This window comes from Sarcophilus harrisii, chromosome 2, assembly GCF_902635505.1.
Source record: "Sarcophilus harrisii chromosome 2, mSarHar1.11, whole genome shotgun sequence".
Classification (NCBI taxonomy): Eukaryota; Metazoa; Chordata; class Mammalia; order Dasyuromorphia; family Dasyuridae; genus Sarcophilus; species Sarcophilus harrisii.
Genome location: NC_045427.1, coordinates 426344683 through 426365011, shown reverse-complemented (window position 1 = coordinate 426365011; position 20329 = coordinate 426344683). Strand labels below are relative to the sequence as shown.

The window sequence follows — 20329 nt, the reverse complement described above, 5'->3', positions numbered from 1 at the left end:
TTTGAAGTTCAAGCTCAACCCATATCTCTTCAAATAGAAAAAAGGAACATTATTGTTGCTGTTGTTCAGTCATATCTGACTCTTCATAACCAATTTTTTTTTTTTTTTTTTTTGGGCAGATACTGGAAGGGAGATTCATTTCTTTCTCTAGCTCATTTTAAACAGAAAAGGATCTGAGGCAAAAAGAGTTAAGTGATTTGCTCAGGATCATCAGTCTCTGAGGTCACATTTGAACTCAGTAAGTTAAGTCTTCCTGACTTCAGGCCCAGCGCTCTATCCACTAAGTCACCTTGCTATCCCCCAAAAGAAAATCAGAGAGATAGCAATCTTGTAAAAGTTTGATTCTAAAGAAGTACTCTTTCACTTTTATCTTATCATTGAAAAGCATTATTATTATCATTCTACTTATAAATTAAAGCATAAGCTGTCCTGATGAAAAATAAAAACTATAATACTGTAAGCGGAAAGGCCTTTCTTTTGGGTTGCAGAAAAATGGGGATTTAGGCAGCGATACAAAGCTGAGAAGTCATACTGCCATAGCATAAGGAGCACAGAGTACTGAATCAAAGAATCTGGTTTAAAGTCTGGTTGCTTGTGTAGTAGGTGAGCAAGTCAGTTAACATTGCTAAGTCTAGTTCTTTATTTGTAAAATGCGGAAATTAATGCCTGCCTCACAGGGAAAGCTGTGATAAGCAAATGAAAATCTATGTAAAGAACTTTATAAATTATTATCATGTTATTACTATCATCAACTCAGGCAAAATCTCTTATTCCCACAGAATTAAAAATACACAGATAAACACATGCAATATAAACCTTTATTATTTTTTAGAACTCAATTGTCCACAAGAATTTGTGCCTGACCCAAAGAAGACTAGTAGCAAGTGAACTAGTAGCAAGTGAAGGAATTAGGTGATTAGAAACAAAGCCCTGTACCTTGGCAAAGGTAGATCCCTTTCCTTCAGATTGGATGGTGATAGTATGGGTTCTTCTTTGTAGGATTTGATCTATGTCTTCTTCACAAAATTTGGAGCCTTCATCTTCTTCATCCATTAAGGCTCCATAAGCTCCTTTCCGAAGTAAATCTTCTACCTCAATTTTTGTGAGCTGCTGTACCTATTTAAAAAAAAAAAAAGCATTTGCCAAAATGAAAAGAAAAAAAAGTTTTCAAGGAAATAAGTTTTTACACTGAATTGACAATCAGTTGTACTATGAATATGTAATGTATACAAATTCTGAGCATGACACCATGTCCCAGGATTTAGCAAATCTGTATTGTTGCCAAATATCACAAATTACGAAAACAAAAGAAAATTCACACATACATTTCTGAAAGTGCAAAATTGGCATTTTGATTTCTTCAGTTTGACAAAATCCTTAAAAAATGTCCAAATGGAAAAAACTACATGAAAATGATGCAAAGTGAAGACAATATTGTACACAGTAACAGAAATATTATATGATGGTCAAGTAGGAATGACTTAGCTATTCTCAGTGATTCAATGATCCAAGACAATTCTGAAGGATTCATGATGAAAAAATGCTACCTACCTCTAGAGAAGTTTTCTTTCCTAACATTATTATGGAAATATGTTTTATACAACTGCACTCATGTAGCCTATATAGAATAGAGCTGGGAAGGGATCTTAAAGGTTCCTGAGTAAAACCTTTTTATCTGAGGTTTAGATAAGGAAATTGTTTCCGATATTTAATCTTTCTAATCCACAAAGTCAATTTTTATATAATAAGAGCTCTCCTTTGTTAAATTATTTTCATTATTTTAGCACTTTTTTTTTGTCCATCTTATGCCCTTACTATATTCTATTTTATAAAATTGCTATTAGTAACTCTATTTTATTCACACTCCTGGACTTTTAAGCTCTCATGAGAACAGAGTATGTTTGTTTTTTAAATGTTCTGTCTTCCTGAATGCCTGGTAGTTAATGCCAAGATATGATTACCTCAATTAGTTGTCCAAGTTAAATACAGAAAGAATTTCCTGATAAGAATGTGATTTTCTCTGCATCAATTATCACAGATTAAAACTGAGTTGATGATTTGATGTATTCATTACTCACTAGAGTAATAAGACACAGCAGCATTTGAAAATTTTAACTTAAAACACCATTCTATCTTATTTCAAAGACATTTTAGTTGCCTATTTCTCACAACATCCACAAGTTAAAATTCCAGGGAACAAGTTTTTTTTTTTTAAACATTCAAATTGTTTAGGCTTTTTCTTTCTTCATATTATTTTGTTATATTGGGAAGCTAGTCATGAGTAATGACAAGTTACTTAAGCTGTTCTTTATTTCTTTTTTTAAAATTTAGTATTTTATACTCTAAAACACTATTGATTAGAGAAATGCAAATTAAGATAATTCTTAAATACCATTTGATACATTTCACATTGGCTAAGATGACAGGAAAAGATAATAACAAATGTTGGAGGGGATGTGGAAAAACTGGGACACTAATGCATTGTTGATGGAATTGTGAACTGATACAATCATTCTGGATTTAAAACTATGCCCAAAAGGTTATCAAAGTGTGTCCAGCAGCGTCTTTATGAGTTTGGATCCCAAAAAGATCATAAAAGAGGAAAAAGACCCTCATGTGCAAAAATGTTTGTAGCAACCCTTTTTGTAATGCTAAGGAACTGGAAATTGAATGGATGCCCTTCAGTTGAGGAATGGCTGAAAAAGTTATGTTTTATAAAGCAATAATTACTGCTTTATAAATGATGAGAAGGCTAATTTCAGCCTGGGAAGACTTACATGTACTGATGCTGAGTGAAGTGAACAGAATCAAGAAAACATTGTACATAGCAACAAGAATGTGAGATGATCAATTGTGATGGATTTGGCTCCTTTCAATAACGAGGTGATTCAAGACAATTACAATAGACTTGTGATAGAAAGTAACATCCACATCTAGAGAAAGAATTATGAAGACTGAATGTGGATTAAAGCATACATAGCATTTTCTTCTTCTTCTTTTTTTTTTTTTTAAATTGTCTTCTCCCCTTTTAAATGTTTTATTTTTTTTCTCAGTATGAAGAATATGGAAATATCTTTAGAAAAAGTGCACAAGTTTGACCTATAGAAAATTGTTTGCTGTCGTGGGGAAGGGGAAAGACAGAAGAGAGGGACAAAATCTGGAACACAAAGTTTTGCAAAGGTGAATATTGAAAACTATCTGTGCATAATATACCACAAAAATTTAATATGTTATTTTCCCCCAATTACATGTAATTTTAAAAAACATTTGTTTTTTAAAATTTTGAGTTCCAAATTGTCTCTTTTCTTCTTCTTCTCCCCACTCACAGAGAAATCAAGTAATTTGATACATAAATTGCACATGTAGGGTCACAAAACTTACTTATGTATTATCATGTTGTGAAAGAAACTCCACTCTCCTCCTCTCACAAAACCCTTGGATTATACTTGGTCTCGCTGGGTAGATGATTCTTGATTATAGTCCTAGCTTCTTTGCCCTCTGAAATATCATATTACAAGCTCTCTGATCTTTTAATACATAAGCTACTAAATCTTATGTTATCCTGACTGTAGTTTCGTGGTATCTGAATTGTTATGCTTTGTTTTGTTTTTTCTTGTCTGCGTGCAATATTTTCTCCTTGACCTGGAAGCTTTGGAATTTGGGTATGATATTCCTGGGAGTTCTCATTTTAGGATCTCTTTCAGGAGGTGATCAGTAAAATCTTTCCATTTCTATTTTACTGTTTCTAGAATATCAGAGTGGTTTTCCTTAATAACTTCTTGAAAGATGTTTGGGTTCTTTTTGATCATGGTTTTCAACCTAATAGTTCTTAAATTGTTTCGACTGATCTCTTTTCCAGGTCAGTTGTTTTTCTAATGAGGCAGTTCACATTTTTTTTTTTTTTTTTTATTCTTTTGATTTTGTTTGTTTCTTGATGAATCATGGAATCATTAGCTTCCTCCTATCAAATTCTAATTTTTAAGGCATTATTTTCTTGAGTGAATACTTCTTTTTCTACTTGGTCAATTCTATATTTTAAGGAGTCCTCAGTGAATTTTTGCATATCTTTTACCATTTGGCTTACTCTAATTTTTAGGATACTGTTTTCTTCAGTATTTTTTAATGCTTCTTTTACAAAGCTTTTGATTCTTTTTTCCGATGATTTTCTTGAATCACTCTCTTTCTTTTTCTACTTTAACTTTCACATTTCTTATTTGATTTTTCAAATCCTTTTTGAGTTCAAGGAATTCCTTTTAGGCAAGAGATCAATTTACATTTTTCTTTGAGGCTTTGGATGTGGCAGTTTTGACTTTGTTGTCTTTTACTGAGCTGTTTTGATCTTCTTTGACCTACCGTAACATAATATGACCAGGTTCTGCCCCCTCATCTCCCTTATTTCCCTAGCATATTTCTTGACTTTTAGCTCTATGTTAAAGTGGATCTCTGCTTCCAGGTTAGAAGGGGCACCGTGCTCACTAACTTCTACTAAGACACTAACACATCCCTGAATAAGACTGCTGTGGTAGTGTTAAAGTGCTTTTTAATTGTTTATCACAAAATTTAATCCTATTATGTAAACTTCTGGCCTTGATTTTCTTCATTTGCAAAATGCAGCCAAGTAAGCCTTAATTATCCCCCAAGTGGAGTTTAAAATTTTTTTTACTAATAGTTTTTATTTTCAAAATACACACAAAGATAGTTTTCAACATTCACCCTTGCAAAACCTTGTGTTCCAAATTTTTCTCCCTCCATTCCTTCCATACCTCTTCCCCTAGATAGTAAGTATCTAAAATAGGTTAAACATACATGTGCAATTCTTCCAAACATTTTCATATTTATCATGCTATACAAGAAAAATCAGATCAAAAAGGGAAAAAATGAGAAAGAAAAATAAAAACAAAAAAGTGAAAATGCTAGGTTGGGATCTATACTCAGTCCCCACAGTCTTCTCTCTGGGGGCAGATGGCTCTCTCCATCACAAGTCTACTGGAATTGGACTGAATCATCCCACTGTTCAAAAGAGCCAAGTCCATAAGAGTTGATCATCACATAATTTTATGTTGCTGTGTACAATGTTCTTTTGGTTCTGTTCACTTCGCTCACCATCAGTACATGTAAGTCTCTCCAAGCCTTTCTGAAATCATTTTGCTGATCATTTCTCATAGAACAATAATATTCCATAACATTCGTATACCATAACTTATTTAGCCATTCCACAAGTGATGGGCATCCACTCAGTTTCCAGTTCCTTGACACCTCAAAAAGGGCTGCTACAAACGTTTTTGCACAGGTGGATCTTTTCCCCTTTTTTATGATCTCTTTGAAATACAGATTTGGTAGATACACTGCTAGATCAAAGGCTATGGATACTTTTATAGGCCTTTGGGCATAATTCCAAATTGCTCTCCAGAATGGTTGGATCAGTTCACAACTCCAGCAACAATGCATTAGTGTTCCAGTTTTCCCACATCCCCTCCAATATTTATCATTATCTTTTCCTATCATTTTAACCTGAGAGATATATATGATGCAAAGTGAATACTTGCCTGGAACAAGACTTACTGAGATCCTGATTATAGGTAAGAAAAATCCATAAATTACTCTGTAATAGTGCAGCTGTAGGAAAGACAGTTAGAAAGCATATGTTAGTTATACTCACCCCATTTGTGCTTCCTTTCCGATTAATATCCTGCAGGACAGCTTTGTCCAGGCCCAGCTTCAGACTGGCTTTGTCAAACATTTCTCGTTCATAGGAATTTCGAGTAATGAGACGATAGACCTTGACAGCCTTGCTTTGACCTATTCGGTGACAACGAGCTTGAGCCTAGTGGAATTAAGAAGGGCAAAGAACACATTAACTCCCTTATCTGATGAATTGTGAAGTCTTGCAGCTTTTTACCTCTACAACACTTCTTATATCTGGCCCATTTTTTCCAACTCACATGAAGACAATTTCTGGTTCTGGCCCTCCTCCTATTCACATAAACTATAGCTTCCTAACATCTTTCTTCTCTATCTCTCCTCCACATACCTGCCAATATTATTCCTAAACTCAGGCATAATCCATCTTGATCATCTGCCTAAAGGATCCCTTATGCCTCTAGGAAAAATACAAACTCCTCTTTGACATTTAAAACTCTTCATGGCCTGGGAGCAGCCCATCTTTCCAAACTTATTGTACTTCTACTTGTATACTCTAAGATCAGACAAATGGGACCTGGCTCTTCCTTAATCATTATAGTTTATGTTCCCCCTACCCACTTCCTATCTATCTTAGACTGTTTCCCATGCTTGAAATACACTAGTTTCCTTCAAAGATTAAGTTGAGGCTTTTCCTGATCTCCTTTAGCTGTTAGGGCCTCAGCTGACTCCATGTTATCTTGATATATTTTGCATTAATTTTACATGTATATTTTACTTTCCCTGAGAGATTGCAAGTTTCTTGAAGGCAGAGATGGTTTTCTTTTTGGCATTCTATCCCCAGAACCCAGCATATAGTAGGTGTTTAATAAAATGTTTATTGATTTAACAGGCAGAAGCAGTATTTTCCACTACAAGAAGTTACTTAATATAGAAGAATATGCCTTTAAAAAAATCAATGTAGGCAACTAAATTAAAGCTGAACTCTTCAAGTAAATGCTTATTCTAACAATGTTGCTATTTCTCAAAATATTCTTGGGAATTCCTTTGTTGTTGGCAATTCCTTTAGGGACTGAGGCACGTTCTTGGAAATTTGCTAAAAGGCAGGAAATCTTCATCATTTGAAAGTAATCTGATTTTTTGAAATAATCAAAAGTCAGAGACAGATTTGATATTTAAAAAAAGGTGAGTGGTTATAGTAACATAATTTTTGATTAAAATCAAGATATATTTGTAAAACAATGAGACTGTCATGTGTTATTTACACTTTTTTTTGTTTTTACTCAGTCTTGTCCCCATTATTGGTTTTTTTTTTTTTAATCAACAGAGATACTGGAATACTTTGCTATTTCCTTCTATAGCTCATTTTACAGATAAAGAAACTGAGGCAAAAAGGTGACTTGCCCAGGATCACAGTTAGTAAGCATCTGAGGCTGAATTTGAACTCGGGTCTTGCTGACTTCAGGCCCAGCACTTTAACTACTGTGTTACCTAGATGTCCAAAGTTCTTGCTTTATTTATCTTATATGATTGTTTAGACAACTGAATACACCAATATGAATATAATGTGCTTTGCAAACTGCCACACATAATTCTAAGATTTGCCAATGCTGTTCTTGTTCAAAGTAAAATTAGAAACTACTTTGGTTACATTAGAGCCTTTGTGTCTTTTCGATTCTTTTGGACTTGTACCCTTAGGGTCCTGAAAACAAAGCTATATCTAGAGCCACTGAGTCCCTAATTAATCTAGTATTCTTTTCTGTCACTGACAACAGTATGCTTGAACAGCTTCATTATTCTATCTTTGATTAATGTTGAATAACTAAGACAATTTCTATAAGTAGAACAAAAAAAATTATTTTCAAACAGGAAATTATCACTTCTCTTTGTGCATAACAGATTAACTTTTAAGGCCCTGACCAACTCCAAAATTCTGAGACTATGATTTTATATGACATAGAGACCATCAGGCACAATCTTCCCAAACTTCTTTACTTAAAAAATTAAATTCTTCCAATGTTCAAGGCTTAGAATTTCATTCAATAATGTCTTTAATACCTAATACTTTAAACTTCTTTACTTTCTTAAAAAGTCAAGTGTTTGGGAAGACTACCAAAACTTAAATTTCAAATTCTGACTTTTTCCCCAACTCTAGACCCACAACTCCATCTTGCTTTGATACATTTCTACTTGACTATCCTGCCACAACTTCAATTAATTGTCTAAAATGAAAATTATCCTGCTGTGCTCCCTTTGTTCCATTTTTCCTTTTCAAATACCCTCTATCTGATAGTGGTATTATCATTCTTTCATTTATTTAGGCTTAAAATCTTATTGCTATATTTTAACCCATTTCTAAGTTCCAATGATTTTTTAATTCAAGGATAGGATTTGAATAGAAGTCTTCTAAACTCTAAGGCCAATTCTTTATCCACTTTACAATATTGCTTATTTAGAGTAAGCAAAGTAAAGTAAGTAGAGTAAGAGTAAGTAAAATCAGAAGAAAACAACATATGATAACAAAAACAAGCAAAATGACTCATTTTGGCCCTGGAGAAAAGAAGAGGAAATTACTCCTTCATATCAAAAGGAGGTAGGGAACTAAAGCTTGAGAGTTATATATATGTATATCCTGTTGGAGCAGTCACTCTGATAATTTTGTAAAATTGGTTTTGTCTATTATAAGAGATTTATGTAGTAATTATGGTGGGTGGGCATGACTTGTAAAAACAAAAGGAATTAATAAATTTATTTTAAAAATAGCATCCAGAAGGCAGAAGTGATTGGTTCCACTAATTAATTTTAGTGGTGTAGGAATTGGGAGAATAGAAGGATGTGAATACCAAATGTAAAACCTTGAGTGCTTCCAAGAAAAACTTAACTTTGACCCAAACATCAACTGATCCTCAATAGATAGTTTTGGGATAAGGTTTAACTAATTTGTCCAAAGTTCTACTCCAATGCTTCATTGTGGCATGGAGGTAAATCCTGGATTCTTAGAAAGGCTCTTCCAGAAGAGCTCTAATAGCTCTTCTCAGCTGAGAATGGCTTTGAACATATCCCTGAAGAAAAACTGTCTCTTGTCCAAGCATACTAGTTAAGCTTTAGAAGTTTTATCAGAAAATTGGCCAGCAGCTGATGAATTTTTTTGATCATGGTTATGAAATAATCATCTAAAATTACTTAAATAATGATGATAGTTACTAATGTTTCATATTTCTATAGCACTTTAATTTGAAAAAAAGCACTTTATGTCAACTTATTTGATTTTCACAGTAACTATGGGGTAATGTTAGCATCATATCCATTTTTATAGATTAGGAAAGTGAGTAGCTAGGAGTAAAGAGTCATAACACTACTAAGTATCTGAAATAGTATCTGAACTTGTCATCCTGATTCTAACTGCAGCCCTTATCATATCATCTATGAAAATGTTGGCATTTGTGCTGATGAAAGAATAGCCACATCAATAAAATCATGGGTTTTTAAAATAACATCAATCTGAGTTAATATTGCAATTCTATGTAGACAGTAATGAATCCTATTTAGTTGGAAGAGTTAATGTTACCTTCTTAAGTTTTCCTATCTAACCTAGATATTTAGTGCATACTACAATGCTGGACAAAAATATCCTTTTCTAGCATGAATTTGCACCTATAATATTAATTTTAAGAAATCGAGGGGTGACCAATATTTATCAATCTTATAGTTGATATAGTTACCTGCAAATCATTTTGTGGGTTCCAATCTGAATCAAAAATGATGCAGGTATCAGCAGCAGTGAGATTGATACCAAGGCCTCCAGCTCGGGTACACAGGAGAAAGACAAAGCGATCTGAGTCTGGCTTACAGAAACGATCGATAGCGGCTTGGCGCAGGTTTCCTCGTACTCGGCCATCAATCCGTTCATATGTATATCTGGAAGTACCCCAAAAGAATAAGAGTTCAGGCATCAAAATGAGCACATTTTAAAGGGAGAATAGTTAAAACATAGGAAATTTATTCGTCTAGGACTTTAATTTCATACTTTCTATATGCATACCATAGTACAATGGTCAAAAAGGAATTTTTTTTTCTTAGGCAAAATATGTTATTACTATTACACTGGGAAATAATATTTTCCTCTAATACATTAGTTATTAAATAACATAAGTATCAAAATTTGAAAAGGGCAGGTAAAAAAGAAATGGAGCAATATTTATCTTCTTTATAAATCTTTACAAAGTCAACTCCAAATATATTCAATGGTTTAACTTTATACAATTGTCAGTTTAATTTTTCTTTAAAGGGAAAGTAAAATGACATTAAATCTGATCATAAGGCTCAGGCAGCAAAAGTCTCAGGAAAATACTTTCAACATTAAGCAAAAAATTCAGTCAAAAATTTTTAAATAATTAAACAAAACCTTACACCTTTTATGGTAGCTTGAAAATGATAACCTCATCAGGATCTTACTCAAATGCCTTGCTATGTATTTTAAGCTGAGCAGGTCATTACCAAGTTAGCCTGTTTACTCTAAGATACTTTATTATGTGAGAACAAAGTATATGCTAAAATCTCATAGTCTTCAAATGATGATAAATTCTTTGCGTAAAAGCAACATTTTGAAGACATATGGTTAGATGATCTTCTAAGGCTGTGTGGAGAGACAGAAAAATGACAAGGCACATACCAATGTGGAAAAACGGTGGACTGTAGCGGAATATTGTGTTTGGCAAAAAATAATCCAAATCATATTTTGAATATTAATGAGTTTGTTTATCAAACAGGAAAGGAATCAATGTAAACTTATTACACTAAACTCGAGAAATGGGTACCAAGAAGTCATCAGGTATGACATGGATACTCTGAATAATTCTTTGGAAAAAATATCATTGAAGACAGGATTAACACAGATGACTTCCAAGAGGTTTCCATTGTCCAGAATATGGATAACACAAAGTAAAAGAATAATTTTAGCACAAAATGATGAAGAAAAGAATTCATGAATAGAAACCAAAATGAAAGGGTTTATATACCTTGTTCCAAATAAATACATCTCAAAGAACCTTTGTGAAAACAGTACTAGATGTTAGTAAGATATGCCTGTACAAAAATCTATGTACCAGAGGGAAAAGCACAATGAACAACAACTGGGCAAGGAAAATGGTTAAGAGACACAAGTATAATTGCTAAAGGAACATATTTTAAACTTGGTCAAAAATGATGGTGACAAAGGACACTTCAACTATCTAGTCATGTGCCAGACATTCCATTCTGTTAAAAACAGATCTTAAATTCTTGATTTTATTGATTACTGGATAGGTGAGCAACTATATTTCAAAGGATGTTGATTAATTTATGAATGTTAACAAAAGGAATATCTACTTTGCCTTGCTTGAGAAAGATATAAAGAGTACATTTAAGATTTTGATGATTACAAAAGAGGCTGATAGGGACACTATATTCTCTCTCAAGAGTTCCCAACCTTTTTTGGTTCCTTCATCTTACAACTTTCAGTAAACCTTCCTTAGGATCAAGAGTAATACTTCCTATTTAATATGTAAAGAAATAAATTCTAGAGTTTACTATGCATGTACATACCAAATAAATCTTTAAGACTTTTGATTCTGTTTCTCATCAACAAACAGTTTTATTCTGGGAATGGATTTTGAAAGTGATTTCTACACATTATGTTCAGCTTCTAGTTTGTTTCTTACTTTGTATTTGATTAAAAATAGGACTGAGAATGTTGATTCATAAAGATAAATTGTTATAAAGGGAATTAAAGTTTAAGTTTTATAAGCATGCTTAGTAAGAATGGGCTGTTTTTGCTTAGGGAATATTAAAAGTTATGGAAAGTTCTTTAGAACTTTGGTTATTACCAAGTTCTATTAGTTTCTGGTTTTTCGGGGGGGAAGGAGGAGGAGAGACGGTTCATACTCTCTTGATTTTTTCCCCCCTGGTTTAGTATGAAAGGGGTTTTGTATTAAAACCTCATATGGCTTGACTGAGTGGAATCATTCCTCCAATTATCTCTTTGAAATTTTTCAGAGCCAATAAAATGTTTTCTATTTTTCCACCCCATCCCACTTCTAGATCACCATTCTTTGTCCTCCAATCCACAATTTTTCTCACTAACTTATACCTATTTCAATAGGATAATATAGTTATCTACCAAATATTCTCCATGCTTCCATGACAAGTTTCTTGCATTCTCCCTTGGAATATACTCTGGTGAAATAAGTAACCCCTATGTCATTTGAAAGAAATCAGAATTAAAAATTATTGGAAAGATAGGCTGAAATTAACAAGGGATCAATAGGGACAAATGTAAATAAGATTAGTACAATCAAGTTTCATTCAGAAAGGGAAGTAAAAGTTTCAATGTATTCTGCAACAGAGAGGCCACATATGGCTATTCATTACTAAGAATCATACTTTAAGTGCAATGATGGCAAATTTGTAGTGTATCCAGAAAAGAAAAAATTAGAAATGGAAACTATCATAGGAGGAATTGTTGAAGGAACTTGAGATGTTTATCCTGAAAGAAAAAATACTTAGGATAAAGATAATTATTGTTTTCAAACACATTGGACATGCTTTGAGAATGATAAAGTATCCTTATTCCATGTGACTTAAAGAGTAAAACTAGGATTAATGGGTAGAAGAAAGGCTAATTTGGATTAAAAAACTAACAATTAACATCTCTCCCAAAACAGAATAGGTTATGCTGGAAATAGAAGAGTTATAAAGTTAGAGCTAGAAATTTTTTCATCTAGGGCAAAAACAGCTGAAGAGGCAAGGCATTTCATGAGTTCACAAAACAGAAGAGAGATTGAGAACAGAGGGAAAAGCCAGGTTGGGAAGAGGGATGCCAGAGTACAAAGTTCTGGCTGCAAGACTATACCATGAGGAAGCACCAGGAGATTCTGTGAACAGTGGTTGTCACAAGAAAGAAAAGCACAATCCTGACTGTGCCTCCACTCTTTTGCTGGAACCTTGAGGCAAAGCCCCATTTGCCCTGTGCTAGTTCTGGCTTTGCACTCAATGAAATATTCAAAACCAGGCACCATGTGATCAAAGATTTTTATGAGTAATTCTTGCAAAAGACCAACACAAAACTGAACATCCTTAGGAATGAAATCAGCTTCAAAATAGAAATCATCATCCCTTTTTATATTTCTGGTACAAAGTCAAGATGTATGCATACATCTTCTATGTAGTTCTGGCTGCTACATCTTAAGAAAGCTAAAGAGGAGTTGGAAAAGGCACAGAAAAAAGTGGCTCAAATTATCAAGTGACTAATGGGGTAGCACAGCTTCCATGTGAGACTAGAATAAAAAAGACTAAAACTTCAGACTGGAAGGACAAAGATGAAAAGGGAATACAATGGAGAACTGCCTATAAAATTACAAAATGGTATGGGGGTAGAACAAGCAAGGCTTTGTCACCAAATTCCAGTATATTAAAAATTAAAAGATATCTATTAAAATAAAAAAATACAATATGTGAAGCAAATATATGCCACAAAATGGATACTAAACTTATTAAAAACCATTATGTTAAGGGACTGTCAAAGCAGAAAACATTACCTTAGAAAATGAGATTACCTCACAGATAAGGAAAATTATATTTATATAAAGATATCTTCCTTATCTTTCAATACTTAAATCTTGAAATAAAACAACAGCTTGAGGCAGCTGATGGCACAGTAGATAGAGCACTGGCCCTTGACACTTAACACTTCATAGCTGTATGAATATTCAAGTCACTTAACCCCAAATGTCTATCAAACAATAAAATAAAATAAATTGACAGCCTTCCATAAGTCCCTTAGTACACTGTGAAAGAGAGATAACTGGGATGAATATTACCATGAATATGATGTTTACTCTTACAGCCTGAAATCATCAACAGGCATGACAAGGCCATTAAACTTGGAAAGAAAACCCTGCTACAGTTAAGTCAAATTTATTAACTTGTTCATCTCACATACTTTAAAAATTTCAAAAGAGTGGTTAAAATAAGTCCCTGATATACAGGAAGTTTCCTGAAGGCAGCACCTGTTTTACTTTCTGAATTCTCAGAATCTTGGTCAGTGCGGGGCCCACAGAGGAACTTAATAAATTATTTGTATGATTAGCGGATTCTTAGATTATTCCTTCATGTTTGCCTCAAAGCCTCATGCAAAATTAAATATGATTAAAGCTAAATAGATACTATGAGAAAGGGAAGTCAACTCAAGAAGAGGAAGAAAAAAACTTGAATCTAAAAACTTGGCAATTAACTTCATTATCAATGCTGTGAAGACTATTTTTTTTTTTAAGAATCGATATAATCCACCAATCTGGTAATTCAGAGTTAATAATTTTTAAATAATGAAGACCAACTGGTTCACTGCACAAAGTTTTATTTTTTAGAATGTGAGGAGAAGAAAATGCATTAAGACTCAGGATCAGAAGACCAATATTTAATTATTAGGGCCACCACCTTGGGAAAAATAGGCAGATTCTCTCAGTCTTAGTTTTTTCTTCTGTAAAAAGGGGATAAAATCTCTTCCCTGTCTGTGTCACAGGGTGAACCAAGAAGATCAATGTAGATCACATATGCGAAAGTACCTTGCTTAATAAATGGTAATTCTTATTAGTGGTTTCCTGGCAAACTCATGTAGTATTAATGATAAGAAATACTCAAGTCAGAAAGCCACAAGGACAATACTATGAGGAAAAAAAAAAAGCTTTCTGTTTGCCTTAACCCAAAAAGATAAATAAGATGTGATAAAGATGGTAAAGAAACTTTTACTTGATTAATACACACAAACACAGACACACACATATGTACATCTGATAATTCTGGGAATTAACTCATAATTGTTCTACATTCATATCAGTTTATACAGACCTTCCCAGGTTTCTCTGAATTCATCCCTTTTTACTGCCCAGAGAAGAATCTTTATGGAGAAGGGCATGTTATCAAGGCAACACCAACATGAGTTACTGATAAACTATCACCAAGGGGGGCAGGGAAGAAGCTAGTCTAGTTGAAGCAGCGAAGTATTATGAGGGAGAAACAGGAGTCAATATATGCAAGGAAGGTCAAATCACTGCCTTGACCACTATCTCCTCTCATACCCTTGTAGAGATAACACAGGCCTCTGTATCTAAGAGCCCTGGAAATAGTACTGCCCTTTAACTCACTGATTCTGTTTGCAGTTTAGTCAGAACAACTCTGGCAGAGACTTGACCTGGCAAATGCCTCTGCAGATAGTATAGTTCCTGTGTATTAGCAGCTACAACTACTGAAGATTGGAGAAATTCCTCAACATTAAATGCTTGGTATTGCCAAATAGTTCAAAAACCAGAAATGCATACCTTATATCAAAGAAAATATATTACTACCTGACATTACTTTTGTACATTTAGGACCACAGGGACTTCCCAAATGTTTCATAGCTGAATTCTCTTATATGTGCTATTCCCTGTTAGGATATGAATTTATTGAGAATATTTTGATGTGTAACGCCAGTGACTAGTACAATGTTTGGCGCAGAATGATAATTTTTCATTCATTGTTCTACTCATTTATTTAATAGCTTTCAATCCTGTTAATTTCACTCCATCACATATTTTGTGCATTTCTGTGATCAAATATACAAAAAAAGGGAGTAAATAGTACCTGTCACATAGGTCTTCCAGGATACTACTCACCGTCTCTGGATGAGATAATCTTCTAGTATATCAAGGCAACGCACCATCTGGGAGAAGATGAGCACTTTATGTCCACCAGCAATGAGCTTGGGGAGTAGTTTATCAATTAGCACCAGTTTGCCTGCTGCCTGAATCATGGCCTGCAGCTGAAAGTCCAAAGAATCAGGACTATGCGTTTTACGAAAGTCTTCCAGAATTTTCTCTTCTGCTCCTAAAAAGGAACAGAACAAAACCATTCTTTGCACAAATTACCAGGGTGAAAGAGATTGTCTGTTTCTTGGAAAAGAATAGCTCAAAAGCCAAAGAAGAAAAAATAAAGCAATGTCTGAAAAGTTAATTTCTAGATATCAAATCCCAAATCCCCTAGAACTGTGCATCCAAATGAAATAAAGAGATTCAACCGGGGCGACAGCAGAGTTAGCCTTGCCCTTTCCTACACAAGGACTCTTTCTCAGTTATTAAGAGTATTCTAGAAGCCACATCCTAAGCTTTCCTATGAGACTGAAAAATGCTTCACAGAAAGCTAACAAGAAATTCTATATTACAGCCTTTAAAAAAATGCATATCAGAAAGACTAAACCAATTAGAACTCAAACTGAATATTGTTTTAACAAGTTCTCTTTTCTTTATGAAAATTCTCAATTAGTAAATCTTCACCACCTGTCAATATATCTGTATAGATACTTTAAACATCTTTAGGACATTTTCATCTATCTCTTGTTTTGCCTCTTTAAGTAACCTTTGTGACAGAGCATTTCGCTGCTATCAGAGGCCGGCAGCATGGAGCAAAAACAAACACTGAGATCTTAAGTCCAAAGACCTAGGTTCAAGTCAGGGCTTTGTCACCCAGTTGCAAGGTGGCAATTAACAAGGACAGTCACAACTACTAAGAACCTCAGTTTTCCTTACTTGTAAAATGAAAATAAAATACGTGTACTACAAACTTCATGAAAGTGAGAGGGTTAAATGAATTAATATAAAGCACTTTGTAAACTGTAAGACATAATTTAAATTTAGCTCCATCATAGTAATAACAAAAATAATCATAACAATGGGGTTTAGTTGGAGAAGAGAACAAAACTAGTCATCTTTCTAGCTCCTGGTAAATTTGGTTTTTATTGTATAGCTTTATTCTTTCATTTGAAGTGTCATGAATTCCAAAAGCATATACACCCATAGTCAAAGTATGAAGATACATTCCAAAGCCAAATAAAAAATGACTTCTGGATTATCCATACCACTATTCCCCTCACCCCCCTTAACACAGACTATTGAGAGTCAACTACTACAGCTTTCAATTTCAAACTATCACTAACTGCATATTATGTAATCTCTCAATTGATATACCCATACATCTTGACAAAATATGCCACAGATACAACCAAACACCTTTTTGCTAGAATGCCATCTTTCCTAGAACTTCTATTTTCCTCACTAGCTAGCAAAGATTTACCCATTAATGCCAGAGTTCTCTATGTCCCAGTTCAACTTCCCATAACTAATGATAGCTGTAACTAAAAACTGACTTGTGTACATGTACACACACCCACCTGTGAACACACTGTATACCATACTGGATCTCTGAAGCACCATCTCCAATGAAGTTAATTCTCCCTCTTTCAGCTACTCCAGTCCCATATTCTGTGGTTTTTAGGAAATGTAAAATCATGCATTGATCTTGCGTACTTGAAAGCAAAGGCGCAACGTCCTAACCAAAGCCAGCCAAGGCAGAACAATGCTGGAGATAAACAACTTACACATATACCACTCTGACCCCAGACCTATATATCACTGCTGCTTTTCCCCATTTCCAATCTGCTTCAAAATCATCATCCACTTTCTGGATTGTTTCTGACCCCAAATTCTCCTAGCTTTGTTGTGTTTCCTCTCTGCCAAATATCTCTCCTGTTCCATTTTATGCTATACCAGTTATTAATTCTTGAAGATTGGTGCTGATAATTCATTCAGGACTAGTTAAATTAAAAAAAAAAAATTGGGATAGAAACCATTTCTTGCAAGGGAACAAGTCAGAAATACCCCAAATATTGAGACAGCCAAAATGCCAAGTAATTGTCTCCACATACACATATGCTCAGTCAAAGGGCCTAAGAGGGAAACAAACAATGTATTCATTTGGCTTGGAATACTTTGCTTAATTCCAACTTCTTCTTCTCAGGGGTCAGTGGCAAGATTTAACCCTACCTTGCTCCCCCCCTGGCTCACCATTGATCAAATAAGGGTGATTACAGCACTTTCTCAGCTCCATCATGGTGTTGATGAGATTAGGCATGTTATGCTGATTTGCCCCCTTGGCCAGGAAGGAAAAGTTCTTCTCTAAAATGGCTCGATAATACTTTTTCTGGATATTAGTCAACTCTACTTCAATGATTGTCTCTTGTTTGGGAGCTAGGTTCTTTTCCACATCATCTTTTAGCCGCCGCAACATCATGGGCTTCAAAATGGACTGCAACTTCTTCACCTGCCCAGGAAAATAAGACTAATTTATCTCTTTGAAGAAAGATGAAGTGAGCACCAAGATTTTTCAATCATTAATACATATTTACTGAACTCAATCAGCATAACAAACAAATATGTGTTGAATATCAGCTATGGAAGGAACTAAAAGAGAGGATGGGCCCCTTGCATTCAGAAAATTTATAACCTGTAAAAGGGTACAAGAGATAGAATGCTGAAAAGAGAGACACTGATGAGAAAGAGCTAGTGAAGACCACTAGCTTAGTTCCCGAGTCTCAAGATGAAGAACATTGTCTTTAGTCTGAGGCACTTCTCTCAGCCCTGGTCAAAATTACTTACAATAATACAATACATAATTGCGTAAAAACAACCACCATCTACCACCAAAAAATACACTAAAGATGACAAGAAAAATGGCTAACTTTTCCCATGTAAAAAAAGATGGCTTAACAGAAAATGAATTTGAGTTCTTTTTCTAGGAGAAATAAATATACATTGCGCCTTCTATATCCTCTCAATCATTGTGATACAACATAAAGCAGCTAGATGGGGTGGGTCAAGAATAATGGATAGCCATAAAAAAGAGTTAGCTAAACTGACTTACACAAGCTTGGGACCTTGGTGTCAGATGCATTATTACCATCTGAACAAATTATATTCAAGTTAGAACTCCAGTCTCTTTACTTACCACAAAGAAAAGGTACAAAGATAACTTTGATCATTATGTTTGCTATGAATGAAAGACATGTACTAGCTTACAATCAATTCAATAAACATTAACTAAGTACCTAAGATGTACAAAGCATGGTGTTAGGAACTAAGGGGATAAAAAGATGAAGTCAAAATGGTCCATGTTTTTGAGGAGGTTCAAGAAGGAGGAAAAAAAAAAATAACATAAAGGAGGAACTTTATTTCATGTTTCTCAAGTGTGATTCCTGATGTCATGAAGTGATTGCATTATTTGATAGCATACTATGTACTTCTAGAGTTTTGGTCATTGAAAGGTATCAGGCACTCAGACATGAGAGGGTGTGGCCCAGAGTGAGAGCAATTAAAAGCAAAAGTGGGAGAGAGGAAAAATGAAAGCAAGTGGAAAGAAGATTTTGAATTTTGAAACAGAAGAGTTCTCAAAGATTATCTATCTGAAGTAGAGAAGATTTACAGACCCCAATATGAAGGAGAAGAGAAATCATTTCAGAAAATGTTAGAATATATATATACAAAGTAAAGAGAAAGTGAGAAGCTACTACAAGTGCTTGAGTAAATGATTTCTGTGGTATGACACATATTATTTGGATTTTTTAAATGTTAAAATAAGACAGTCAATTGTTAAAAAGAGTAATTGTAACGAGTAAAAAGTCCTCCTCTTGTTCAGTTAGGAAAAACTAAATGGCTTTGGCTTTAGTAAGCAACATATCAAAAGGAGAGAGGACAAAAAGAGGATCAATGTGGGAGGGAGGCAGGGGGAAGAAAATACATATTCATAGTTCTTTACCCTGGTAGTAAATACAACAAAAGCTGGGAACTACAGAACACTTGCTGTTGGAGTTCCAGAAACTTAACCAGAAGTAGGTAACTCAGTCATAGTATCTGGAAATACAAGGACATTTCAATTAAAAAGTTCAGCCCAAGCAACAATTGTGCTAAGATATCTAGAACTGGAGGCACTTATTATAAATGGATAAAAATATACCAATTACTCTCCTCATCTATAATTGTCTACCAGTACAATTATTTGTACTGGTTCCTCACCATCTGCAACACTTTTTTTTAGCTGTACTCAAGCATTCAAATACTGGCTTAAGCATGTTTCATGTTGTTAATAAAAGAGCAGACATAGGAATTAAGGGAGGGTTCTATTCCTATTAAAGCAGCCATAAGCAAGATCGTTAAGCCTTCAGGTAGAAATGAAGACCAAGAAATTTCCATGCTCTCGATGGCTCTCATTTATAATTTGATTTATAAACTTGGTACATTTTAGTTATGGTTAATTAGTTTTCTCACTTAGAAAAGATGAAAATAATATCACAGAACACTATGCAAGAGTTCATTTATCATTCCTTCCAGAGAGTTCTGCTGACTCCTTGAAAGAAAGGCACTTTGCAAAGGGCAATACTGTGTCTTTTCAATTTCTCCAGATTCTCACTTACTTGTTCCTCTGTCTTCAGATCTCCAAATTCCTCCAGAAAAGCTGTCTCTGAAGGAAACTGTGATGGTTCGAGGAAATTCAGTAAGCTAAAGAGTTCTTCTACGGAGTTTTGTAAGGGAGTTCCAGTCAGCAGCACTTTATGTTCCTGTACAAATTAAAACACATTATTAAGCATCTGAACACTGATTTATGGTGACAATCTAATGCTGGGGCTGCCTACATTCTTTATATGCCCTTCTGTCATAATTTCCTTAAGAAAAAAAAAAAGAGGAGGTATGAATAATAATAATGGTGACAAAAATATAGTAACTGACATCTATCTGGGGTATTTTAAAATATCCAAAATGCTTTCCAAATAAATACCCAATGAGGAAGG

The 20329-nt window shown here is 34.2% G+C and overlaps 1 protein-coding gene across 10 annotated transcripts in view; it reads right to left on the bottom strand.

Moving 5' to 3' along the window:
• The window catches only part of CHD6 (chromodomain helicase DNA binding protein 6), a 162283-nt gene that overhangs the window by 50905 nt on the left and 91049 nt on the right, over positions 1-20329 (bottom strand). For all 10 annotated transcript variants that reach the window (XM_031954000.1, XM_031953995.1, XM_031953997.1 and 7 more), the window contains 6 exons: positions 19955-20098; positions 17553-17808; positions 15330-15540; positions 9363-9558; positions 5660-5824; positions 937-1116 (listed from right to left, as the gene is read on the bottom strand). In XM_031954000.1, coding sequence (XP_031809860.1) covers positions 937-1116; positions 5660-5824; positions 9363-9558; positions 15330-15540; positions 17553-17808; positions 19955-20098 — 1152 coding nt within the window. The remainder of the gene's footprint in view (positions 1-936; positions 1117-5659; positions 5825-9362; positions 9559-15329; positions 15541-17552; positions 17809-19954; positions 20099-20329) is intronic.